This window comes from Podarcis vaucheri, assembly GCF_965113315.1.
Source record: "Podarcis vaucheri genome assembly, chromosome: 1".
NCBI classification, from domain to species: Eukaryota; Metazoa; Chordata; class Lepidosauria; order Squamata; family Lacertidae; genus Podarcis; species Podarcis vaucheri.
In genome coordinates this window covers 9,319,309-9,347,200 of record NC_138759.1, presented here as the reverse complement: position 1 = coordinate 9,347,200, position 27,892 = coordinate 9,319,309, and the positions used below count along the sequence as shown (strand labels likewise).

General features: G+C 40.2%; 1 protein-coding gene across 1 annotated transcript; it reads left to right on the top strand.

The window, feature by feature from the left end:
• Positions 1-27,892, top strand: LOC309529821 (protein SIX6OS1). The gene is made up of 22 exons (XM_082218087.1): positions 1-120; positions 1,808-1,865; positions 2,452-2,508; positions 3,329-3,455; positions 6,654-6,743; positions 7,118-7,305; positions 8,501-8,543; positions 9,578-9,698; positions 12,402-12,496; positions 13,694-13,827; positions 14,945-15,024; positions 18,854-18,939; positions 19,047-19,111; positions 19,966-20,036; positions 21,054-21,184; positions 21,338-21,470; positions 23,026-23,077; positions 24,584-24,654; positions 25,825-25,955; positions 26,111-26,243; positions 26,788-26,842; positions 27,275-27,892. Exons 2-22 carry the CDS (start codon positions 1,817-1,819, stop codon positions 27,463-27,465), a joined length of 2,103 nt encoding a protein of 700 aa, XP_082074213.1. The 5' UTR covers positions 1-120; positions 1,808-1,816; the 3' UTR covers positions 27,466-27,892.

Genomic DNA, 27,892 nt, shown 5'->3' with positions numbered 1-27,892 from the left:
GCCTCAGAAACGCGCGCCTTTCCTCCGCCTCCTCAGCTTTTCCCGCGCTTTCCCCCCCAGGACGGCGCCATTTTGCTTTCTGCTGAACAGCGTTTTAAGAGGTTGACTCTCAGCCTCCCTGTGAGTCTTATTGCCCCCATTGAATAAACAGGACCCCCCCCCAAACGAAGTGGGGGAGTTTGTTTTGTTTTTTGACGAAGGACAGCAGATTCTTTTTATCTGTTCTTCTGAAACCATGTTTGTGGTGGGGGTTTTTTTGGTCATCAATAGGGTTTTAAAATCTATTTTTATTACTGTTGTCAGACTGCCCTTAAATCACGTTGGGGGTGAAGGCTGTGGTTTGAAAGTATTTTTAAAGTGAATGAACTGCCCTGTGGCCTTCGGCTGAGGGGGCTATATAGAAATTTAATAAAGAAAGAAAGAAACAGGGTTTTGTAGAAATGCAGATTTCACCCAGAACCGTCATGTTATGTGGTCTGGAAACTTTACACCTGACTTAATTTTGAATTTAGGCAAAAATGTCGCGATAAGCACTCCTCCTTCTGACTAATCATTTAAGGACGGTGTTTATCGTTACCTGTGAAAACATTAATCAGGGCAAAAGATTGGTGAACGTGCAGTGTAACTTTGAAGACTGGAAAGTTTGTGATGCTTATTCAGATACATTAAAATTTGTTAAGGGTAAAAAGCTGGTTAAAGACTCCAGCTATCATTATGAACAGGTCAGTGGAAACAACTGCCTCAGACAAAGTGGGATAATTTTACAAGAGGGTTAATGTTAGCTTCATATCCCCTCCTTTTTCATGAAAATTTCACCCCTGCCTTACAAAGCATCTCCCGTGCTAGCATAGCCTGTAATAATAATAATAGAATTTATATACTGTACTACCCTATACCCAGGCCTTTACAGCAAAGGGTGGGTTTTCTTTTCATTTGTCTCCAATTTTCATTTTGTATCACTGGGTCTATTAAGTATGTCATTGTGAGTGTGTGCTTTTATTTTTTTTAAGAATTTTTTTATTTTCAATGCAGAATCATAACAAAAATTACAAACATTGAATCCAAAATAATGCTATACAAACAAAAATCCCCGGAACATATATATAAAAAAAAAAAAACAGAAAAGGAAAAGGGAAGAAAAAACAAAGGAAACTAAACTAAACTAAACAAAAACGAAAAAGCATACATCTACAGAAAAAAACCATATCATTATGTACATAAACACAAATTGACTTCCTTTGTTCTGAGACCTCAAAAAAATTGCTCTTACCGTATTGTTGTGTCTAATTAGATTACTTCCACCTTGGTACTTTTTTTTTTTACACCATTTTTCTTTTTCTTTAACCCTGTAAAGCATCATTCATTACATACCAGTATACTAACTCCAGAACAATGTTTTTTCATATACTCTTTAGCACAACCCCATTCTTTTAATAATTTCTGGTCCGATTGTCCCCTTATGTAAGCTGTGAGTCTTGCCAGATTTATGTATTCACATAATTTAATTTGCCAATCTTTCACTGATGGAATTTTTCTGCCTTTCCAGTTTTTAGCTATAAGCATCCTGGCAGCTGTTGTTGCATAAAGGAATACTTTCCTTTGATTTTCGGGGATATCATTTGTAATTAAACCTAAAAGGAATGCCTCCGGTTTTTTACTAAAAGATAATTTAAACATCTTTTTGAGTTCTTCATAGATTTCATTCCAGAATTGTTTAATAGGTCGGCATTCCCACCACATGTGAAACATTGTTCCTAGAGTGTGTGCTTTTATTATGTTCTTCCTTTTCTTTTCCCTCTTCATGTAGGTTTACAAAATGGCTGATGTCATGTTAAACAACCTGAACAAACTCCTGCTACAGCTTGGTATGTTGCCGTGTGGTTCAGCTTTGGAAACAAGCAACAGAGAGTCCTTCAGTTATCTATAGTTTTTTATTATCTGCATATATTGTTTGCCTCACAGTGTTATAATGCATTTAAAACACCTTTTCTTTACTAATGTAGCTGAGTCCCTGTGTTACTGGGTTAAGACAGAATTACACTCAACGCCAAACTACATGTTATAAGGTCCTAAAAGTCACTTCTAAGCAAATTTGAGGGAGGAGAATTAATAGCAAAGAATGGCGGGAATGGTTTAATTCTTCCCTCTCCTTGCAATTCCCTTTCCCCATCAGCAGTTTTCCATTTTGTACAGGTTTGGATGGATGTTTATAAGGCAAATGCATCTGAAATGAAGGAAAAGCAGCTTTGGGATGTGGAAGGAGGGGAAGCAGCGGATGGGGTATAGTTTAATATAGGCAAGCCATAGGCAAACAGCTTGAATACACGTAGCACTGAAATAAAATCTAGTATTCAAGTGACTAAGTTACTGTTTTAAAATGCAAATTAGTTCTCACACTTACCGTAATATCTGAAGGCAATGATATCATTCATCTATATGTTTCTGCTACAGTGTTTCAGCTGCAGCAAGCATCTCACTCCAAGGAACATTTGAGGCAACAGATACAGAGTGAGTAGACATACATAAATTTTGTCAGAATCTTGCATTTGTTGCAGTTTAAGCTCTCATAGATACTTCTGCATGCCCTTTGCCTTTCCTTGATAGAAACATTCCTCTTATCCTTGGTGGATTGTAATGGAAACTTGTCCTCATTGTCAAGAAGTTGTACTCTTGGTCTGAAAATTGGTTATGATTCACAACTTGTGGTGTCTATCCAAAGGTGTGTCTAACAAAAAACACACAGACAAACAAAAACCACCATGCACAAGGACCTGCTACCTTATTGAAACAATTGTAGCAGCCCTAGAAACCAGGGGAGCTCCAGATGCATAGTAGACCTCCAGTATCCATAAGAACAGGCATAGGCAACCTCAGCCCTCCAGATGTTTTGGAACTACAATTCCCATCATCCCTGACCACTGGTCCTGTTAGCTAGGGATAATGGGAATTGTAGTACCAAAACATTTGGAGGGCCAAGGTTACCTATGCCTGCATAAGAAGGTGCTGGATCAACATTCTGGGTGGAATTTAGCATCATGCTCCTTCAAACATTCTATCTGTGCAAGCATTTCACCTTGCTGGTTGGAATTATACCCTCTCCCCCAACTCCAAACTAATTTTGGGAGAGTGTGTGGGGAGCAGAGGAGGGCAGGTCTTGTTGTGTAAGCAAATCTTTGTGCACAGCTTCTGCTGATGAGACTGTTAGGTAAATTCTGCTCTATAGCTCTAACCTTGGAACATAGTGGATGGTTCCAGTTGTATAGTTTGTATCCCAGTGACCTATTCCGATCTTAAATTCATCAAACATGAAATAAACATTTTCTTTCAGTATATTCTGCAAATACTGCAGGGAAAAAGATTGAGATCTGTCAGCTACAAGAAGAAATTAACAAGAACAAGGAGGCAATTGCTAGCCTACGCAAACGAAACAATAGCTGTAGAGAGAATTGTAATGCGTAAGTATATGGTAAAAACTTTATTTCTGAAACCGCAATTGGCTATAATATACCTCTTTGTAATCAAGCAATTATGGATTTAGCTAGTTAAGAAGGGGTGTGAAGTTATTTTGTTATAGACCGAGAAGATACATAGCACTTTCTGAGGTTTTAAAGTGCTTTCAGTACATTATCTCTATAATCTTACAGCAACTCTGTCAGTCAGGTCAGTCAGTATTATTATTTACATACTGCGTATGGGTGGTAGAGTGTCTGAATGGGTGGAGACACCTGGAAAATTTGTTATATGTGTTCACATTATACTTTTAAAGCACAGTTAAATAACATTATTTCTCTCAAAGAATTCTGGACATTATAGTTTACCTCTCACAGTTACAATTCCTAGCAACCCTTAACAAAAGGCATTCCTCAGAATTCTGTGAGAGGAAAAATGTGCTTTGATTATGGTTTAAAGGTATAGTGTATATGCAGCCTTAGATTTGAACTGGGGACTGGATTAAACCCTTTCGGAGGCCCCTAGGCAGTCTCAAACTTGGGGGGGGGGGCTTGTGTGTGTGTGTGCTTTTGTGGGATAACATTGAACTAAGAAAGCTTGGTTGTAATTTTCTTTCAAGATCAAATCAATATTATTTTGATCTGTTGTCATGGGGCCCCTAAAAGGTGTGGGGCCCATAGGCCAGTGCCTACTCAGTCTATTTGGTAATCCAGCACTGCATGGTTCTCATCAGTTTCTTAACTACTGCTATGTCATTCTTTCTTTGTTATACTTATATCCTGTGTTTCTGCCAAATGGCGATCCAGTCAGCTAGCAGCAATAATACAAATGCAATGGTACCTTGGTTTAAGAACAGCTTAGTTTATGAACAACTTGGATTAAGAATGCTGCAAACTCAGAAGTAGGTGTTTTGGTTTGTGAACTTTGCCTTGGAAGCAGAACATGTTTCACTTCTTGTTCCATTTGTAAATTGAGTCCCCTGCTGCTATGGAAAAACACACTTTGGTTTAAGAATGGACTTCCAGAACGGATTAAGTTCGTAAACCAAGGTATCACTGTATAATAAAAATATCAAAATACAATAAAACAGCAATAAAATACAAACTGAAAAACATAAAAAACAGACAAATAACCATTTCGAGCCAACCACAGTTTACTTGCAAATCAACATGTGGGTCAAAGGACTGTACTGTATTAATAAAAATGCATTTACCAACCAGTGGAAAGTCATCAGAGACGGGGATAAATGGGCCTCCCTTGGCAAGGAGTTCTGGAGTCTGAGAGCAGCAACTGAGAAGGTTTTCTGGGTTCCAGTTAGTTTTATTGTATTAATGAGTATTTTTGAGTGTGAGTATTTTGTGATATGAAAAGTTGGTGCACATGTCAGTACTGAACTTTACACTGGATACAAGCTACATGCAATTGAAATCAATGAGAAAAGCACAGAAGTTTTAGCTTAGGCTCACAAAGGTGGTAAAGGTAAAGGTAAAGGTACCCCTGCCCGAACGGGCCAGTCTTGACAGACTCTGGGGTTTGTGCGCCCATCTCACATCTATTGGCTGGGGGCCAGCGCTGTCCGAAGACACTTCCGGGTCACGTGGCCAGCGTGACAACGCTGCTCTGGCGAGCCAGAGCCGCACACGGAACGCCGTTTACCTTCCCGCTGGTAAGCGGTACCTATTTATCTACTTGCCCCCGGGGGTGCTTTCGAACTGCTAGGTTGGCAGGCGCTGGGACCGAGCAGCGGGAGCGCACCCCGCCGCGGGGATTCGAACCGCCGACCTTTCGATCGGCAAGCCCTAGGCGCTGAGGCTTTAGCCCACAGCGCCACCCGCGTCCCTAGTCACAAAGGTGACTATGAGCCAAAAGTATATCTCAGGTTCCTTTTTCTCAGAGTACATCATCACATTATCTTCTGGTAGCAAGAAGGGAGAGTGTAAATAGAAAGGTCCTGGTGGGAATTACAGTGGTACCTCGCAAGACGAACGCCTTGCAAGACGGAAAACCCGCTAGACGAAAGGGTTTTCCGTTTTGGAGGCGCTTCACAAGACGAATTTCCCTATGGGCTTGCTTCGCAAGACGACAGCCCATAGGGAAATATCCGGGACAGCGGGGAAGCGCAGCACGTGTTCCCCACTGTCCTCGGACCTCCTCCGAAGCCGGGCGGTGGGGCGGCAACACCTTCTGAAGGCGGGCGGGGGGCGAAAGTCTTTGTCCCCCCTGCCTGCCTTCCCAGGGGCTTTTAAATCGCCCCGGACAGCGGAGAAGTCCTCCACTGTCCCGGGGCGATTTTAAAATGCCGCCGGCCAGCATTTTAAGATCGCCCGGACAGCGGAGAAGTCCTCCGCTGTCCCGGGTTTTTTTAAAATGCTGGGGGTGGGAAGAAAAGCCCTTGTCCCCCCCCCAGCCTTCAGAAGAGGTCCGGGGACAGACTGTCCCCGGACCTGGTCTGAAGGCGGTTTCCCTAGGAACGCATTAATTGATTTTCAATGCATTCCGATGGGAAACCGTGCATCGCAAGACGAAAAACTCGCAAGACGAAGAGACTTGCGGAACGAATTAATTTCGTCTTGCGAGGCACCACTGTACTGTATTTTTCGCCCTATACGACACACTTTTTCCCCTCCAAAAATGAAGGGGAAATCTGTGTGCGTCCTATGGAGCGAATGCAGGCTTTCGCTGAAGCTTGGAGAGCGAGAGGGGTCGGTGCGCACCGACCCCTCTCGCTCTCCAGGCTTCAGGAAGCTATCAGCAAGCCTGGGGAGCCCGTGGGAGTTCCTGCAGGGTTCCCTAGGCTGTGGATAGCAGCCTGCTTCCCGGAAGCTCAGGGTACAGCGGGGAGGTGCAGCGCCACCATCCCGCTGTTCCCCAACCTGGTTTGGAGGCTGGCGCTAGGGAGAAGCGCGCTTCTCCCCAGCGCCAGCCCCACAAGATCGGGGGACAGAGGGGAGGCGGAGCGCCGCCATCCCGCTGTTCCCCAACCTGGTTTGGATTCCCTGACCTGGTTTGGGGGGGGAAATAAAGGAATGTTTTCCCCCTTTATTCCCCCCCCAAAAAAACTAGGTGCGTCCTATGGGCCAGTGCGTCCTATGGGCCGAAAAATACAGTACCCATTTTTATGATGGTCTTGTTACTTATGAATATAATTAAACTATGCTTTTAATAATTAGATGCTTACTGTAGTTTTAAATTTGTTGCCTTAGCTGGAAACCAACATACATGATTCTTAGTCAGCATGAAGAGTATTTGCAGAAGGAACTTCAGAATTACCAGGAATCAACAGAAAAAGACAAGTATGTAAAAATGTTTGACAGCTGTATATTAAGACTTCCATAAAATATTGCTGATTATAAGCAATGAATTTCTTACCTATAAAAATGTGAACACTCAGGAAGATAAGGATCTACTCTTTAATGGAGAATTATATTTTGGGGTACACCACCACTTCAATGGCAATTGCTGACTGCATCCTGTCACTGAAAAGTAATAGAAAAATACAGGTGGTTTCTCATATTCCCAACTAGGTTATAGTTCAGTTAAGGCAACACATATTTTTTTCAAATTTCCCCTGTGTTGAACTGAGCAATTGTCTCAAGTACTGGCCTTGCTTTGAAAAGATAGTTAAGTGGTGTCTAAGGCGGGTGATTGTATTTCTTTGTTTTAAAAGGAAAATGTACCAGGATTACACAACTCAGTATCAAGAGACTTTTAAACAGCATCAAGAAAAATATTTAGCAACTGCCATTGCTCAGGAATATCACCAGGAAAAAAATGAATTTGAAGAAATCCAAAACCGAGTTCTGAAGCAGTCTGAGCTACTTAAAAAGAAAGAAGTGGAAGTGATAGAGCTTCGAGGTAAAAACATAGTTTCTATAATGCCAGTTATCCCAACTGAAATAAAATACACATGGTGGAATTCACCTAATAAATTCCATCTGCTTTTGCAATGAGGTTCTTACCCTTTCTTTCTGCACCCCCACAAAATGGGGTCTGGGTGTTTTGCGGGGAGAACTACTAGAATGACACATGACAGGAGGATAGGGGAAAACATTCTGTAAGGCAAGCCAAAATGCTTTGAATTCATCCACAGAAATAAAACAGAGTTTGGAAGGGATCTAAAAGTTAATTCAACAGATTGCAGTGGGTTGGGATTATTTTTCTTTAAGGGTATGCCCAGATCAACAGTTTGCCCTTCAATCCACCTGATATTATTGTCATTGTTTATTATTTATTTAATTTCTATACTGCCCTTCATCTGAAGATCACAGGGCAGTTCACAATATAACAACAAATACATACCATAATAAACAAAATCAGTACCCCCAATTTAAAAGGCATATATAGTTTAACTAGCCAAAGACCTAGGAGAACAGGAATGTTTTAGCCTGGCACCTAAAGATATGTAACAAAGATGCCAGATGAGCCTCCCTGAGGAGAGTGTTCCATAAATGGGGAGCCACCGCAGGAGATGCCTGTTCTTGTGTTGCCACCCTCTGGACCTCTCACGGAGGAGGCACACGAAGAAGGGCCTCTGATGATGATCACAGGGTCTGGGTCGGTTCATATGGGGAGAGGCAGTCCTTGAGGTATTGCAGTTCTGAGCTGTAAAACTTTATTGTTAAAACTATCACTTTGAATTGAACCTGGAAACTAATTGGCAGCCAGTGCAGTCGGTCAAGGATTGGAATGATATACTCAAACCATCTTGCCGCAGTGAACAATCTGGCCACTGAATTCTGCACCAGCCAGTTTCTGAACCATTCAGAGGCAGCCTCATGTGTAACACGTTTCAGTAATCTAACCTAGAGGTTACAAGAGCATAGACGACAGACGTTAGGCTATCCTTGACCAGATTTGTGCCACCGAGGCCACCTGAGCCTCAAGCAACAGCAATGGATCCAAAACAGGATCCATTGTGCAGATTAACACGGTGAGAACATGATATAGCACAATCTGGAATGAAAAGCTGTTTTTAAAAACCTTTGTGACCAGTTTTTACCCAAAATGCACAAAAATGAGATTAATTCATTAACAACTTTCCTTCCTCCAGAACCTGGTCCATTCCAGTCACTTTCGCAGTGGGCATTACAGATGTATCCATATACTCAGCTTAAAAATTGTCTGTTTAAGAGTTGCGCTGTGGTTTTTCTTGTCTTTGTTACTGACTTTTATGATTGCTGAAAGATGTTGAAATACACAGGAATCTACATTGTCTTCCAGCTCTTAAAGAAATCTATTGAACTGTAATTGACTTAGAGGGGTAAGAACAAATCCTATAGTTCAGGCCATGTAGCTACTGTAATCAACAAGTCATGAGCAAGGAAGAAATATTAGTTTAACTTTGGTTTAGAACTGCCCTATTTACTGCTCTTTTTGCTATCCACAAGTAAAGATTTGTTCTAAATTATTTACAATAAATGCTAAAAGTTCTGTGTATTTATTACTGGTACATTTTTGTCATATATAATTCACCATGAATCTTCAGAATAGGGTGGGATAAAAATGGGATGAGTATGATGTTTATAGATTGAATACACAAAGGCCTTTTGTGCTAGTTTTTATTCAGAATGGTCTTAATTCTTGCAATAGCGTTCTTAACATTGTTTCAGATTTTCGGAAGCAGAGCAGAGGCTCAGCTTGCCCAAAGCAATGTAATAAATCTAAGGATTTACATGTTGTTCATATCCAGTTCTTTAGCCACAGGAACACACTGAAAGCTCAATCCTTCAGTTCAGTTCAGTTGAAATACTAAAACTCATTTCACACAACCAGCACAGTTGTGATATGACAACTGTCCCCTCCATCAGGCATGAACAAAGGCTGTGATAAGTGGTTTATCTGAACATTAAGCCCTAAATATTGCTTGCCACTGTTTATCATCCAAATGTGGATTCCAGCACATTTCTGTCTGGGTTAATAGCAAATGATTCAGACAACATGTTCGGCACAAATGTGGCTGAATCTGGGTTGAGATTAAAAGTTACCCAAGTTAAACAGCGTGAGTGTGAATAAGTTCATTTATTTCAAAGGCTTAAATCCAAGTGAGCACACTAAAATGTGTTTCCATTTAGCATTTTACTTTGACTGTTTGTTGTGTATGTTTTATTGATTCCTTAACATAAGAAAGTGCTTCTTTGAGGCACAACACAAAAGAAATTCTTACGCATGCAGTGGTTCTCAGGCAGCAATCACTTGAACTAGAAAAAACAGCAGAAGAACTACAAAGGAAAATTAATTATTTCAGACAGGTAAAATGCCTTTTAAATTCCATGCTATGTTACCATCTGCTAAAACACTACTATATCACTCACAGTTGATAAAGATGTATTGCATTATTTCAAGCTCTATTCTGTACTTGGTAATTATTGTGTTCTTACTATTTTAAGATGACAAAATGGGATTTCCTCATTTCCTCTGAAGCATTGTGGATGATACCCAACCCACACATCAGATAACATAACCACCCAAGGTTTCGCATTTCACTCAGGTCTACCAAATCCTGACCCCCACCCTGATGCAGTTCCTTGTTCCTGATGCTCTCCACCAGTCCACCTCTCAACAGAGCCCCACTGCCTCCCAACTCCCCCAAATTTAAAAGAAATATCTTCATCCTATGTTAAGCGCCTGACAGGATTTTAGAATCTGACAGGTAACAGCAGACTTGTGGGGGTGGGGGTGGGGGGGAGAGACTGAAGACCCAGCTACATAGTGTTTGTCTGATTAGAAGTTAAATAAAGGAACTGAGAGATAATATATAAATGTCAATGAAATTTCTTTGTTGTTGCCAGGAAAACTTTACACTACATTTTCTTGAAGACACTAATAGCTCCAGCTACAATTCTTTCCTTTATCTGTTGAGTATGTAGGTCACCATTATTGTCCCCTATTGCAGATTTGGGGCAGTAGCTCAGAAATAGTGGCTTGCCTAAGGCTACCCACAGAGTTCATGGCTGAGCAGAGATTTGAACTATTTCACTGCTCAGTGTTCTGGTTTCTTTCTCTTTCTCTCTCTTCAATCAATGTAAAAGAAAGGCCACATTGCCATGTCATATTCACACAGTCACAAGCAGCATAAACACCCTCATCTCAGTCACACACATACCTATAGCAATTCAAAAGAACCCTTTCCCTCTTGCCAGAGTTGAAATTAAAAGCCACCTAGCATACCTCCCCTTCAGACACCTAAAATCCTGCATCCTGTTTACAATGTGGCCTGATACATGCATTATTATTGAACAAGGAGAACTGGTCAGGCTTGGTCAGCTTTTTAAAATCTGTATATCAGTTCCCATTAAAAAGTCTGAAAGGTTCTGCATAGTCTAATGTCATGCCACACAGTAACACCTGTAAAAAGATTGCATGTGTCAGGCAAAGTATGTTGTACATAGCATTATTAATAAATGTATGACTTGGGCCTCAAGCCCCTATATCTTTTGAAGAACTGGATTCAGAGCCTTTCAATCCCTTTCAACAGCGTTCTTTATAGCACTTGCTTTTCTGAACATACCCCATAGAGATCTAAGATTGGTTTTATATGTTCCTCAAGCCTCCACAAGGGTGGAGGACCACTTAAGACTTCCAGAGACTAATGCATCAGGTTAGTTGCCAGACTGGGGAAGTATTCAGCTGGCTGAATACTACTGTCCATTGCAGGCGTATTCTGCTGATTCTACTATCCATAAGCTGTAGTGGTGGACTTTGGAACTCACTACATATGCAACATATATTTAATGCACCCACCCACAGAATCCTGACAATGTTAGTTTGTTAAGGGTGCTGGGAATTGTAGCTCTGTGAGGGGTAGACTACACTTCCCAGGATTCCTTTTATAGGGTGGGAGCAAGAAATGTGCTTTAAATGTATGGTGTGTACACAGACTCAAATAGTGGACACAATAGCCCCTAGAACCCTATGCCTCTTGCCAGAGTTGAAACATCTTTGTGGATTACTAGGCAGCTACAGGCAATGAGACAGCAGAAACAAAGATAAGAGTGCAAATGAAGAAAAACATCTGAAAATATCAGCCAAAACAGCATAGAGCCCATCTGAAGGCTTCCGTGGTGGTGATAGAGAGATGACCTTTTCCAATAGGTTTTCTGTTGTCTTAAAACTTAATAATTTTTTTTGTAGTTCAGATTCTGATTTTAATAAGTTTAAAGAAATGTAATAGATTGGATCCTGTCATGCCCTCCCATGAACAAAAGGGCTCCTTTCATTTACAGAAGTGATTGCAATCTGACAGATGAAGGTGATTTTTACTAGTTCCCTGTAGCCTCCCTACCTTCTATACTGCTTCAGAGGTTCCCACAACTCTCAATAACAGATTCATAGGGGGCTATGTGCAGTGGAAAGTGGGAATCAGTGAAAATTGCTTCCCTTTCTTTCATCAGGGCAAGTGTTCTCCTGTGAGTAGATCAAGTTCTGAATCTAAGCTACTGTAATTGATTCCTTTTTTATTTTACTATTGGTCTAAGTCATTCTGAGGGCTTTTTAAGGTGGAAAGGTGCCATTAATTAAACAAGGGCAGGCAGAGATAGACCCTTGGGTTTCTTGGGTTAGTGTAGACAAGTCATGGAAAAATAAGACTGCCTTTCCAAGCTACAAGCAACTTTACAACTTTTAAGGAACCACCAGATTTTTCAGTGAAGCCTATGGGGTACCCTGTAGTGCATAATAAAAGAGGGGCATTGTATTAAACATAGTGCTACAGTAAATATTCTGTTAGTGCAAGGATTTTTCCCTTTGTGGTAGAAGATTCTGTCCCCGTCTCCTCATCTCTGTACTCCCTAAATCTATTCTGGGGGTTCCTCCAATCCATGAGAGCAGGTGAGATATATGGGGGGGGGGAAATCCCCTTAAACTAGTGCTAATCCTTGAACTAGTACAAGAAGTTAGTTGAATACTGTCCATGGATACAATTATATCATTTGTTTATATAATTTTTCTTTTAGCAAATTGAAAAGATTAAAGAAGATCAACACAATCCTGAAGTGATAGAAAAGGAAAATGCAAAAGATCTTGAAGCAAGGAAGGCATCTGATGAAAGGCAATACAGTATTTTAAAATTGATTTTATCACACATAAACAAGTCCCGTAAACTGTAATGCTATAATCCTATCTATATAAACATTCAGACATATTTACCCAACAAACATATAACATGTTTATACCCCTTTAACTGCCTGGGCTTTCCCTGAAGAATAATAGGAGCTGTAGTGTTTGAAGATTGTGCAGATGATATTGTATTGATTCCTTACATTATCTTGTATGTGAGTCCCCCTCCCAAAAAAAATAACACTAGAGTTCCCAGAGGAGAGGGAATAGTTATTGTCAGTGCTCTATAACAGTAGAAAGTGGCTCCTGCATTACTCTAATGTCAGTGCAGACCTTCTGATCAGCACATGAATAAGAGGGGCTAGTTCTGAACTGCTATTGCAGTTGTAGTTGAGAATAGCATTGCCTTTATACCTTTTTATCAAGGAAGAAATATTTATTTTAAAAGCTTTATCTCTATCTTAAGATACTTTACTGAAGTCTAAGGGTGCAATTCTGACTTCACTTAAACTTTTGGCAAATCTCCCATTGAACTAGGGTTGCCATATTTCAAAAAGCGAAAATACAGATACAAAAGTTGTTGAGGATTTTGTTTTTTGTTGTTTTTGTCGTAGTAGTTGTTATTTTGCAAAGATGCTGAGCTATTCTTAAGGAATTTTGCCAAAATCTACACTTCTGACATTGGTTGCCATACGTGTGGATTTTCCCGAACATTTTGGCGATTTCTGCCCAGGCACTGTTTCCAATGGCCAAATTCTGGTTATGTCTGGGAAATTCTGGACATATGTCAACCCTATAATACACATACTGTGCTATGTTTCTGCATTTAATGTCACATGTCTTTGTTTTATTAAAATTAATGCTAGATCCTCTGTATACTGCATTTTAGGATGGGAAATTTTTTAAAAAAGGAAGGTAGAGGGATGTATTAAATGTTTTGTCCCTATAAGGCTCCATGTTACGTTCTCTCTGTTCTATAATTTGTCATGTTTGTGTCATGCCCATTGGCAGGTATTACCCAGCAAATATATTATAATGGATTCTAGCTTAGGCAGAGAAGGTACATATTTTCAATGTTTTGTCCTTTACCTCATTAAGCCACTCCTGGCCTTTCCATCTCTCTCTTTTTTTGAAAATCCACTCACCTTGTTTACTGTTTGCTTTCATTGTAGCTTTTTTCTTCTTTCAGCTTGTTCAAAGAGAGTCAACATGTGTTAAAAGAGAAACGTCAGCTGTATGAATCATTACAGCTTCCTAGCATTTGTCAGAAATTAGTCCAAAGTTTCTCAACTCTGAAGCCATTGTTTCAGCAAACGCAGAGAGGTATAATTTATGTCTGTAAAGAAAATATTTTGAGATTTCATTTTTATGTGTTAATTATCCCATAGTAAGCAGTCCCTGCCACATCTGAGGGGGACTCCACACTCTGTGCAGTAGACACAATCATTGTATGGGCACTAATGTTTCTGAAAGCATACATATGATTATTATTGGGTGGGTGGGTGTGTATTGTTTTTGTTTGTTACTTCTTGTTGGCATATGTCTGCCTCGAGAAACGATGGAGTGCTGCTGGAGACAAACTGCTGTGTTAGCACCGACATGACCTCCCCAGGGCACAAGCCTGGGCAGTGTGTGTATGGCAGTCTTGGGTTGCCCAGATGACAAGATCCTCCCCCTCTCGGTCTTACTGATGTGGTCCAAAGAAAAACAGAGCAATACAATACATTTGGCACCAGCTTGGCTGCAGGAGTTGCCAGAAGGAGGCATACAAGGTGCCATCCAATTGTGTTAAGGACTCCAGATTCGTGTAGGGTTTACTCCTTAGGCTTTTCTTCTTCCAAAGATATCCTGCAAGGCAGTGGATGCTTAGGACCAGAGTTTTTCTTCTCCTAGATGGGCTACCTTTCCAGGTTGATGAACCCCATCTGCCCCTCAGTTCCCTCTACAGCACGTGCAGAAACTGCCTTCTTGACAATTGGAGCCACTATTGGTCTCATCCGCTCAATCCACCACAGCCTGTCTTCGCATGCAGGAGAAGTCTGAGGCTCATCAGTTATCCTCACCTGGTTTAGCAGCTATATTTTTATATTGTAAACCACCCTGTGGTTTGCAGTTAATAATAATAATATAGAATAATCACAATTGTTGAATAGGCAAATACCTCAGTGTGTTTTCTGTACTCTGAATTGCCTACACCAAAGGTGACAGATTCAGAGACTTTTCCACATAATACTTTGCGCCAGTTCTTCTCAGCAGTCATCCATATATGTTTTAAGAAACTGGTATATGTGTCCTGAAGTTCGTTATCTTGAAGCTGGTAGCTTTCTGATTACCTTCATGCTGTTTATAAGCATTTATTGTCAATTTTGTTTTCATTTGTTTAATAATAAAGCTAAATTATGTATGGCTAATTATATCAAACTGCCATTAAATAATATAGGTATGGAAGAGAGAAATGATTCTATAGGACATTCAGCAGTGACCAGTATATACTTCAGTCATGTAGAAAATGAAAGACAGGTATGCAAATGGAAAGCAGGTGAGACCAGGGGCAAGACAGGAGCAATTTTTTGTATCTGTTGTTTAAAAGATTATTTGATTTAAAAGAAGCAGTCAATTTTCACATTGTAACATTCTACGTATGGTATATATAAAACCAGCAACAGAAAAAACAAATCTAGATGTCTAAATGTTTTATTTTTATTATTTTTGTATTGCTTCATTTATGTGCCACCACAAAAACTAAAGCCATAAAGATACAGCAGGATAAATACTAAAATAAAAACGAAACATACGAAAACAATCCAAGCAAACAACAGAGCAACATTTTTTTAAAGTGAAAAGCAGGGGGAGTTCAACACTTCAGCAACAATATAGGCAGCCCCCTGCACAGAACCTCATTATAATTCAGCCACCGAAAGCTTCTGGAAAAGATAGGGTTTATAACTTCACCGAAGCTAAACACAACTCAGGGCCATGTCTCAGTTGTAAAAGGTACCAGGTTCAATAGTTGATATCTCAATGTGGGACTGGAAAAGACTCCCCTCGGAAACTCTGGAGAGTTACTACCAGTTAGTGTGGATAATATTGAGCTAGATGAACCAGTGGTCTGACAGAATAAAACAGTGTCCTAAGCCCTTAAAGGAGGCCATTCAGTTCCAGCAAAAGACCCTTATCTTCACCTCCGATGTCCCCATTTCATGTGATGCAGCTATATGGAGGAGGATTCCACTGATACAGATTCTTTTTATTTTACTTTCGTATATTTCTCACCTTTCTTCTTTCCTGGAATCCAAGGCAGAGTGCATGTGATTCCCAGGTAGTCATATTGAACCCAGATCTGCTCAGCTTTAGCAGAATCGTGGCCTCGTGCCTTTAGCCTATACAGGCTATTGTAACAGGCTTATATGAGGAAGGGTGACTTCTGAGATAGATTTGGGTCTTAGTTTGTGAAAAACCTAAAAAGTGAGAAACAGCACTTTGATTTAGACTTGGAAGCTAAATGGTAACCAGTGCAGTAGCCACAAAATATGTTCTCGCTTCCAACATGAGATGAGCTTCAGGTTCTCTCCCAGCCCTGCCTGGAGATGCCAGTGATTGAACTTGGGACCTTTTTTTTGCTGAGCTATGGCCCTTCCATAGTTGATCCTAGAAGCATGGAGTTATCAGACACAATCCTTCTTCTCTAGAGCAGTGTTTCCCAACCACTGTTCCGCGGCACACTAGTGTGCCGCGAGATGTTGCCTGGTGTGCCGCGGGGAAAATTAAAAATTCGAAAGATTTTTTTTTTAAGTCAAATTTTTGATTGGGGCGCCGTCACTAGATGACCCCTGGGGTTCCCTCTCTCCCTCCCACTCTGCGCCTCCCTCCTCCTCCTCCTCCGGGGAGGCCCTTCCTGGCTCTCGGCCAAGGCTTGGCGGCTGCCACTCACTCACTCGCTCGCCCACCCGTCCCTCCATCCCTGCACCCGGCCTCTCCCCCTCCGTCCCTGGCGCGGGGGCTGCCGGGATCCGTAGTCCCCTCGCCCTTGGGCTCCGCGCCCGCGCGGGGTGCACAAACTACGTTTCCCAGCGTGGCCTGGCGGGCCGGGCGTTTTGTTTGAAGCGCTCTTCTCCCGGCCATGGAATGAGCGCGGCGGCGGCCGGGCGGGCAGGGGCTCTTCCGCGCAGACCCCGCGCAGCCTGCCTGCGCCCCCGCGGAGATCGGGCGGCAGGATGGAGCCCGGGGATCCCCGCGGAGGTGGAGAGGCGGAGGCTGCCCCCCAGGTAGGGCTGCGCGGGGGGGTTTATTTTTGCAATGCTGCATCCGCGCCGGAGGGGACGCATCGGACCGCGGGGAGACCCTTTGGCGGGCATGCAAGGCAATGCATGCGTGCAGGCGTTGCATGGAGTGCAGTGCAATGCAATGGCAACGCGGCGCCCTGCATGCATGCATGCAACTTCCACCGGCGCTCCGGACTTGGCAGGTGAGGGGGGTCCCCAGTGGGCGGCAGAGAGAGCCGGGAGGGTGAAGGGGAGCCGGGGGGGAGCAGCGCTGCTCCCCGAGCCGAGCCCGGGGGGAAACTTCGGCGTCGTTGTGCCGGGTGTTGGAAGCTGAGGCTGGCGGGGGGCCCTCACCTGCAAAACCTGGTCGCCTCTCATATATTTCGTGCATTGCATTCATCGCCCGCTTTCTCCTCCAAGGAGCTCCCGGGGGCGCGCGTGGTTCTCCCCGTGTTATCCTCGCAACAACAGCCCTGCGAGGTGGGTCAGGCGAGTGGCCCAAGGGAGCACCCAGGGATTGTCCTGGCCAGGTGGGGTGATTTGAACCCTGCTCTCTGCCCGGTCTTCGTCCTCATTTAGCCCCCACATGTGCATGACTGTGCATGACTGAGGTTTTCCCCCCTCGTCTTGGCTATGGTGTGAGTCTGTGCTGTTAATTAATGGGGTTCTGCCTTCGGAGAAGATGAGCCAGCCCTCAAGGAGGTGATTATGTAATTTGCTAGCAATTCATGTCCCTCCCGGCGTGACGCTGCGCGCTGACGTGACGGGGCTGTAATGGTGGTGTGCCTCGAGATTTTTTTCATGAAACAAGTGTGCCTTTGCCCAAAAAAGGTTGGGAAACACTGCTCTAGAGAGGGGCACAAGCTACATCTATACAGCCATCACTTTCTCTTAGGTATTTTTTAATGCAAAACAATAAAATGCAAGGTCACTGATTGAGTGGGAGGTGTTACACAACCAGAAAATTTGTTCTGCCTCTTCTTCCCCTCCCAAGAATTGCAGGGCAGTCTCACCTATCTATCCAGACAGGACTATGCATATGGGTCTGGCCCTGAGTCAGAGACTCCATGCAGATATACAGCAAGAAACACACTTCACCCACCCAGTCTACACCACTACTACACTGGTCCATCCCATTCTTCCCAGCTAACAAGGTATAGGTTTCATAGAAAGGGAAAGAGCTCTACAAACCCTCAAACCCTGATTCTTGTAAACCACTTAGAGGCTTTGTTACAATTAAGTTGTACATTAAATTAAATAAATAAATATTTATGTTTTTCATCCTTTGATATAGACTTATGTGATACCAATAAGCAATTTGAAGTTCCATTGACTTCAGTGAGAGAAATATAGGTAGTCTCTTAATTCTGCCAGAAAAAGCAATGGAACTTGTAAGTGCTTAAGTTTGACTTCATTGTGCCTTTGTTTTCATAAAATCATAGAATTGTAGAGCTGGGAGAGACCATGAGGGTCATCTACTCATACGCCCTGTAATGTAGGAATCACAACACGTGGTTCCCCAATCCAATCTGAATCATACCAGACCCTGCTTAGCTTTGTAAATGTGCTGGCAGTTTTATTGCTGTACCACTATGTGGTTCTTCAGCATGCCAGAACAATGTTCTACATCCTTTTCTTTTGACCTTCCTTGCTATAAATATGCATTGTCTTTCCCTTTTAAGAGTACATCAACTCACACTATAATGAGGTCTCCTAATATAATTCATATAATAGGTATATATCAGAGTTTGTTTTTGAAAGCCTAAGTAAAAAGTAAATGCTATACTCACTTCAGTTATACAGTATGTTCTTTATTTAACACATAACAAAAATGAGCCTATTAAGCAAACATACAGCAATACAAATTAATTTATTCACTATAGCAACTTTCTTTTAGTTGTTGTTTTTTTCAGGGAAACCAAAGGACAAACTGGAGCAGATCTGATGGCAGGAAAAATAATGTTTCAGAATCATGACCTGTAAATAGAGGTCAAAAGAGCTGTATTTGTACAGCCTAAGGAAAAGTCAACATGTCTGAATTTATCATTTTGTACTTCCCTTCATTTGAAATATGTCCTCTGTTTTAGAAATGTAATGACACCATAGGAACTAACATAGCAAAAAATGCCCAGCTTTCATCTGTAACAAGCTTGCAAAACCAAACACCACTAAGGTAACTTTTAAAACAAATCATATTTTCATTAGTGAAAGCATGGATTCAGAATCTTGCATGAAGATAATGCTTTTGAAACAAACTTGTTATCCTGTTTATTGTCTTAGGTTGCTATCTTATCAGAAACAAACAAACAACAGGCAGTGGTTTGAGGCTGAGGCTGCAGAAATAGGTATAAAATGCAACTGAAACGTTAGAATACAAAACACTGTTTAAAATACTTTATACATAATCATATAGCTAAAGAGAAGAAGAAAACTTCATCCTGCTTATTGACTTACTGTGTAAATTACAAATTGCATAAATTAGAGTTCTTGATTTTAAAATAATGAAGAATTGTGAACTTATGGACTATTATGCCTAAAATTAAATTGTGTTGCAAAAACCACTATGTTGGCTGATGGTTATATTTGTGGTGGTGTTTCATTGCACCATCACACACAGCATATGGGATCAACTAATTAGTGTCAGTCATCATCACTGCTTAATCAGGAACGCTAGTCATCAGCAATTGCAGCATTTTACAAAGTAGATAAAGAATAGAACTACGAATGACTTGCCCATATAGTGTATTAAAGGTTTTCTAGTCAATATGGACTTACACAGGATACCTATGCAGCCTTGTTTCTCAATGTGCCGCTTATAGGACACATACATTCTTCAAGTCTCTTTGGCCATTTGAGCCTCAGTATTGTTCCCGAACCCTTTTGCTTTTGTTTGTGGTGCCCAGAATACCACATTCCTCACAGGTGCATGGATCACCCCCCCAGGGCAACAAATCAAGAGGACCATCTTGCAGTCTGTGGAATTGAACTTCACTCTCATGCTACACATTGCCTTTAGAATGAGGCTAATGTAAGGGATGAGTTAAGTGATTTGTAGAAGACACCATCATACTCTGCTGCTAAAAAACACAAATAAACCAACTCTTATGTTAGTAGATCAATGGTACCAACAGTGCTACTTTTGAATATTCTTTTCACATGTGATGACCTGATTTTTTTTAATGCAAGAATTTTTTTATAGGAGGAAAAAAGGTTGAGTATATGGAACGAGAAGACGGAAACAGGCCAGAGGATTCTGCACAAGCATTTCAAGTCCATTTACCTTTATTTTTGTTTTATCTATTTATTTTTCTTAAATAAATGCCCAGATAACGGTTTTTCAGTTCTAACATGCTCTGTAATGCAATGTCATTTGTAAGCTCTCCTGTCTGAAAGCAGATGCAGTAAAAAGAATGAGTCCTGTTTTCACAAGGAGGGCCTATACTTGGTGATAGAGCACATGCTCTAAAATGATCAATGATAAGTTCAGCCATGGAGGCTCTGCTCAATGGTGCTGTTGCCCAATGAGATTTGACAGATGATGGCATGTGAGGGCCTTTTCAGTGGTAGCCTCTAAGCTGTGGAATGCTGCCCCCAACGAGGTGCATCTTGCACCAACAAGGTATAGCTTTTCTCAACAGGTCAAGATGCCCCTCTTTGCCCATGTTTTTAGTGGAGTGAAGTACTGTTTTTAGTGATATGTAACCCATTTTAGGGATCTTCAAGTGAAAGAAGGGTCAGAAGTTTAATAAATAAAAAAAACCGAAGGCCCTAGATTTAGTCCTTGGTAGGGATAAGATCCTGCTTGAATCCCCAGGGAGCTGCTGCCATTCAGTGTGCATACAAAATTGAGTTAGACCAATGCCCTTTTAGCACAGTGCAGCTTCATAAAGTTCACACACATGTTAGTGGTCTCCCATTGCTCAAATGCATGGTTTGTATCCATCAGGAGCTATGTGTGGGCTCAGGCTTTTTTAATTCAGCAGGCATTTAAAGGCAGTACAGAAATTGTTTAAATAACTACTCAGATTTGTGTGTGATGTCTATATACAGGTGATTGAAGGATTTTTTCATTTTTTCACTTCCATTATATATGGATGGATGCACGCATACATTTCAGAACGTTTCTTATCCACCTTTACTAATGTTGTTTTAAGCACAGCAGTCTTATACCTGATGAATATAAAGATTGTTCTCTTTTTGAAAAGCCCCAATAAGTGTGTCTTGGTGTTTAAACAGCTATGAATGCCATATAAACATGGTCTTGTATGTAAAATTTCTCTTTAACAGGATGGGCAGGCAACAACTGACTGTCGTTTTGCAGAAAGAGAAGACGATGCTGAAAGCTATCCAAGAACTCCAGAGCCTCACATACTTTCAAAGACACCTGCTTCTAGTAGGGTGGAAACTCCATTAGAACTGTAAGGATTCTTAGTTCAGATATTAGCTTTGTCATTCTCCAACACTTTTGGAGTGAACACCCTACAAAGCCCAGATTTTGGCTGCTTTCCAGCTTAACACCAATTCCTGCCCTTAATTGCCAATAAATTTCTCCTCTTATTTCTTTACAACAGAACTCCATCAAAAGGTGAAGGATCAATGTCAAAGTCGCCTGCTTTTCCTTTCCTTTCTAGCTTTACTGCAAAGTCCCTTGGATTTAATTTTTTTGAGTCTTCTGTACATGGAGCGGAAACTTCACCAGGCCAGGTAACATTGAATATTCAAAATGCAGAGCTGTGTGAGCTTGAGAAATGTATTCATGATGTAGTTAGTGTCAGATTAGAACTGAAAAGGTGCAGATTTAAATTCCCAATCAACTGCAAACCTCATTGGGTGAGTAAAAGCTTGAGGGAGAAACCATGGCTTCCACGACTATGAGTTTTTTTGGAGAGCGGAGATATAAATGTAATAAAATAAATATTAGAAACACAGCATGAATAATTAGTGTAATCTGCAGGTATAGTGAACCTAACAGGCATTTTCATGTAAGGATACAATTCTGAAATGCAAAGTTCAAAATTTTTCTTTAGGGATTGGTATAGATTCTTAAGCAATAAAAAAAAAAAACTAGTTCATTGGGAGTCAGCTGCAAAAGGATAACCCAAACTTTTTTGGAAGTCCAGTCCCCTGGGATTTGTCTGAAATTAGTGATCTGTCCTTGGAAGTCACATTCTTTTACCAAAGATTGAGAAGAGAAGATTTGCTTAAACAGGCCACATACAGAATTAATAGCCTGTCGACCTGTAAAAGGATGATTACAAAGTTGCCTGTGACCTTCTCCGCAGAATCTTCCATGAAGTCTACCGCTGACATCAGTCAGGTTCAAATTAGACATGCATCTACTTACCTGCCTCTCGGAGTTGAGTTTTTCTTTTGTTACTTGTTTGAAAAGCAGCCTTGGTGACTCCAGTCAGAGTGCAGAGCGGATGAACAGATAACACTTTCCCTTCCGTCTGCTCACACATTCAAAGTTCTCTCCATAAGGTAAATAGATCCAGGGACCACACAACTGCATGCCTCATCTAGTTTGAGCCATACCTAGAGATGCCAGCTAGCAAGCATAAGGCAAAACTGATTCCCTATTCCTAATATGCAGTTTCTCTTTCATTGACCATAACTACAATTAATTCATGGTGTTGCATTTATTCTTTGGTATTCTTCTGGAATGATGAGTCCCAGTTCATGATAAACATGGTCATATGCATTTAGTTTTACTTGGAAGTAAATTATTGCATTTAGGATTGGTGTGGCAATCTCAGTCCTCAGGTTGCAAAACTAGTAAAATGTAATGTTTGCATTTGATTTGCTTTTTAACATGCACAAAATAATAAAAATATTACATTCAGTGTGTAATCCTCCATCAACTCACCTGGGAGTAAAGCTGATTGAATACAGTGATAATAAAGAGTAAACATGCGTAGGATTGCTCTGAACATCTTAAAGAAAACGTAGCCATGTCTTTACTTTGACTTCTGGAGCACTTGGTGGAATTAATGTAGAAAGGATAACCCCTAGAAGTAACATGCATGGAGTTTAATAACAAGGCTGGCAGAAATGGCAAATTCTTACTGCTGGGGTTCATTTTTGGAATTACAGTTTCACTACATCAGCGGATCCCCTGTAGTAGTATGGTTACTGTTATTATTACCTTGCAGCATTTTAAGAACTTGGATAATTAAAACATGGTGCTTTTCAAATCCTGAATTTACTAATTTATTGATTTTCTAATTAATTCACTTATATAATGAATATTATGTTTCAGTTAGGTGAAAGAGATTCTGCTGGCAATTTAAATCCTGTTTCATTACACAAAGGTAAGCTTTTACCATGAAATGTTTTGTCAATAGCTTCCATTAATTGACATATTGCTGATAGGCACCTAGTAGCTTCATTCCTTTAACAAAATGTTTAAAATGGATTCAGTCTGGCTTCACACGGTATCATAGAGCTCTTGGGCTTAGTGGTTTCTGTCTATCCATTCCACTTGCTCTTGTGATTTGTTAAACTTTAATTGTTCCAACCAACTCTCACAGCAATTTCATTCACTTTTCTGAAGCAATGGTCTGAATATTTGAAATGTAAGGCTTCTTTGAACACTGTCAATCATGAAATCCTGTCCTTTAAGAGCAGTGGGATTTAAGAATCCATGTTATGTCTAATACTATTTTTTATTTTTAGTATTCAGGCCATTTTTAAAATAATGAAATTGTAATTAATCTCCAGTATTTTTTATTGTATTCCTTATAAAGTCAATTCAAAATATTATTCCCTTCAAGGAAATTTATTTAGGAAAAGGGAGAATGATTATTCATTTGCATTTTCTTTTCCATCATGCTCTTCCGCTCAAGCTTTTCAAGATGAGAAAGATGACATCAGTTTTCCTTTTCCAGTTGGATCATTCCAAGGCTTTCAACCCTTCCATTTTTTTGCTTTTTAGAAATTGTTCCTTAACTGGGCTTAGAGTTCCTGTGCTGTGGAAACACTCTCAGTCTCCTGACCTACCAGAGTTTGCTAGTGATATAGCTGTGAAGGAAAACTTCATACTGATTATCCACTTATTGCATGAATTACAAACTGCATAAGATAGAATTCTTGGTTTTAAAAGCATGAAGACTCATGATTGATTGGACTGCTGTGCCTAAAAATAAATAAATAATTTTTTATTTAAAATATATATTATGTTGACTGATAGTTGAATTTGTGGTAATGTTCCACTGCTGCAATCACACACATGTGGTATCAGCCAATTAGAGTCTGTAATCACTGCTTAAGTGGGAAAATCAGCCACCACCAATTACAGTATTGTGCAAAGTAGATAAAAAATAGACCTGTGAATGATTTGTTTATATATGATGTTAAAGGTTTTGCAATTAATATGGATGCACTACAGAAGATATCTAAACCAGCTCCCCCCCCCCCTTTCTAAATATGCTACTTGCAGGCCAGATTCTTCAAGTTTCTGTGGTCATTTGAGCATCTCTTCAGTATAGTTATTGTTCATCTTTGCTTTAGTTTGTAGTGCCCAGGATTACCCCATTACTAACAGGTGCACAGGTCAGCCCCCGGTACAGTAGATCAAGAGATGGATTATATGCTTTATTGCACAGCACTGCCTTTAGGTTGAGGGTATAGGCTGATGTAAGGGACACCATGATGGATTAAGTGATTTGTGGAACATACCATTATGCTCTCTGCTCCTAAAAAATACAAATAAGCCAACTCTTACATTAGTAAATTTATAGTATAAAGACTGCTACTATTGAATATTATTTTCACATGTGATGAGCTGAATTATTTTTAATGCGAACAATCTTCTCTAGAAGGAAAAAAGACTGAATATGTGGAACGAGAAGAAGGAAGCAGGTCAAACAATTCTGCACATGTGTTTCAAGTCAGTTTAACTTTATTTTTGTTTTTTCTATTTCCCTCAAATTCATGCCTGGTTAGCACAGGTTTTTGCAGTTTTATCATGCTGTATAATCCAGCGTCATTTGAAATTAATGTTTTACATGTGAGCTCTCCTGTTGAAAGCAGTTGCAATAAAAAATAAAGTAATTTCATAAGGAGGGGCTATATTTGGTGATGGAGCACATGCTCTAGAATGATCAAAGATAACCTTGGCCAGGGAGACTCTTTTCAACGGTGCTATTGCCAAATGAGATTTGACAGATGATGGCATGTGAGAGGGCCTTTTCAGTGGTAGCCTCTAAATTTCAGAATGCTACCCTCTCCGAAGTTAATCTTGCACCAACATTATATAGCTTTCCTCAACAGGTCACTTTTGCCCATGCTTTTAGTGGAGTGGGCTAAAGTGCTATTTCTTTTAATTTGATTCAACTCACACCTACTGTTTCATTGTATTTTACAGTGGTTTTAAATATTGTGTTATATGTTTTAAGTGACATGTAACCCACTGTAGGGACTTTCAAGTGAAAGCCCACCCCCACCCTGATTCAGAGCTTGGTAGGAATAAGAAAGATCCTGATTGAAACATTGGAGAACTGCTGCCACTCAGTTTGTATACAAAATTGAGTTAGATGGTATAGGGCAACTTTATAAAGTTCACACACATGTTAGTGGTCCCTGTGGCTCAGATACAGGAGCTCTGTGTTCTGTATTAAGGTTCTAATTTTATAGATCATCTCTGCAGCCGAGATCAGACAGTCCTCCCTCCTTGTTGATATTCTTTATTTTAGCAGATACTTTAAAGTGATTCTGATTTTGTAGTCATCTTTCAACTGATAAGCTTAGAGAAAACTGTAATCAAACATTATATTGTTAAATAACTCATCAAATGTCTATATGTGATGTCTATATACAGGTGATTGAATTTTTCACTTTTCACTTCCATTATACATATATGGATGGATGCATGCATACATTCATTTAAGAATGTTTCTTACCCACCTTCACTACAGTTGTTCCAAGCACGGCAGTCTTATGCCTGATGAATATAAAGATTGTTCTTTTTTTGAAAAGCCTCAATAAGTGTGTCTTGGTGTTTAAACAGCTGTGAATGCCATATAAACATGGTCTTGTATGTAAAATTTCTCTTTAACAGGATGGGCAGGCAACAACTGACTGTGATTTTGCAGAAAGAGAAGATGATGCTGTAAGCTTTCCAAGAACTCCAGAGTCTGACATACTTCCAAAGACACCTGCTTCTAGTAGGATGGAAACTCCATTGGAACTGTAAGAATTCTTAGTTCAAATATTATAATGAGCTTGTCATTTTCCAGAGCACTTGTGGTAAAAGACTCTACCAAACCTAGTTTTGGGATGTTTCCCATCTTAACACCGATTCTCTCTCCACCATTCTTACTAAATTTCTCCTTTCTTTACAACAGAACTCCATCAAAAAGTGAAGGATCAATGTCAAAGTCGCCCGCTTTTCCTTTCCTTTCTAGCTTTACTGCCAAGTCCCCTGGATTTAATTTCTTTGATTCTTCTGTACTTGGAGGGGAAATTTCACCAGGGCAGGTAATATTGAATTGCCAACATGTAGAGCTGTGTGAAGTGATCAGCTTATTCATTACTAAAGTATGGTGCAGTCAGTGTCAGACTAGAATTGAGGAGATTTGAATTTCAATCCCCAATCAACCACAGACCTTATTGGTTGAGGACTGGATAAAAGGTGATTAGGGGAAACACGGTCTCTACAACTGTGAACTGTAGTAAGGATAGTGTTCAGAAATGCAAAGTGGAATGTTTTCCTTAGGGACTGGTATAGCTTTAGAAGCAATAATCGGAACTAGTTCACGAGGAGTCTTCTGTAATTGAATAACCCCTGCCTTTTTGCATGTCCAGCCACCTGGATTGTGTCTGAGATTTGTGACATAACCTTAGAAGTAACTCTCTTACCAAGACTGTCGGTAAGAGAGTCATACGGAGTTTGAGAATAGAAATTTTGCTTTAACTTGTGCTGTGCAGCATTTCCCTTAATAGCTGGTGAACTTGTAAAAGGATGCTTACTAATTTATTGCTGGGTTTTGCAATTAATTCACTTATATATATTATGTTTCAGTTTGGTGAAAGCTATTCTGGAAATTTAAATCCTCCTTCATCACACAAAGATATTGGTAAGTTTTTATCATGAAATAAATTGTTTTGTCAATAGCTTCTCTTACTGCATATATTGATGATAACATGTGTGCTGACAGCCACCCAACACCTTCCCTCTATGGGCTTAGATGAAGATGATGCTGATGCTGATGATGATAGCTTAGATTTCACTTTACACTTTTCCCCTGCTTTTGAGATTCATCACGCTTTAGCAGTTCCACCTTTAGGAGTGGTCTGAATATTTGACATAATTTCTTTGAGCACTGTCGGTCAGAAATTCTTGTCCTTTATGAGCAGTAGGACAATCTCAGAATCCATGTCATATCTAACTGAAATAATACTATTCTTTGGCAATTTTTTAAAATAATGAAATTGTAATTAATCTCCAGAATTATTGATTGTATTCCATATAAAGTCAAAAGTTAATTCAAAATATTATTCCCTTCAAGGAAATTTATTTGGGAAAATGGAGAACGATGATTCATTTGCATTTTCTTTTCCGTCGTGCTCTTCCGCTCAAGCTTTTCAAAATGTGAAAGACGACTTCAGTTTTCCTTTTGCTTTTGGGTCATCCCAGGCTGCCTCACTAAAAGGCTTTCAATCTTCATCACAAAGCAGAAAGTCATTTTCACTTTTTTAATTATGTTCCTCAAATGGGCTTACAGTTCTTATGCATTAACAAATGTTTTTCACCTTGCACCTAAAACAAAAGAAGATTACAAAGGAAAAAGAGAACAAATATTTTCATCCAAGTGATGACATTGTTGCATTTGAGTCTATTGATTTTAAATGGCTCCAGTTAAGAAAGTTAAAGGTAATTGTTTCACTATATTAAAACCTTTGACAAACTTTTATTTTATGAGCAGCATGTAGTGTAAGCTTCAAAACTTTAATTTGAAATAGCTTCTTCAACATGTTTGGTGCTATGTATTTATCAAGAATTTTACTGTCATGTCAACTTTGTAAAGACTTTTGATAAAACTTTTACAAGTTGTTATAGCAACAGAATGCTTGTCACTATTGTCACAGTTGTTTTCCTTTTTTAAAAAAATACTGTCCTGTAACAC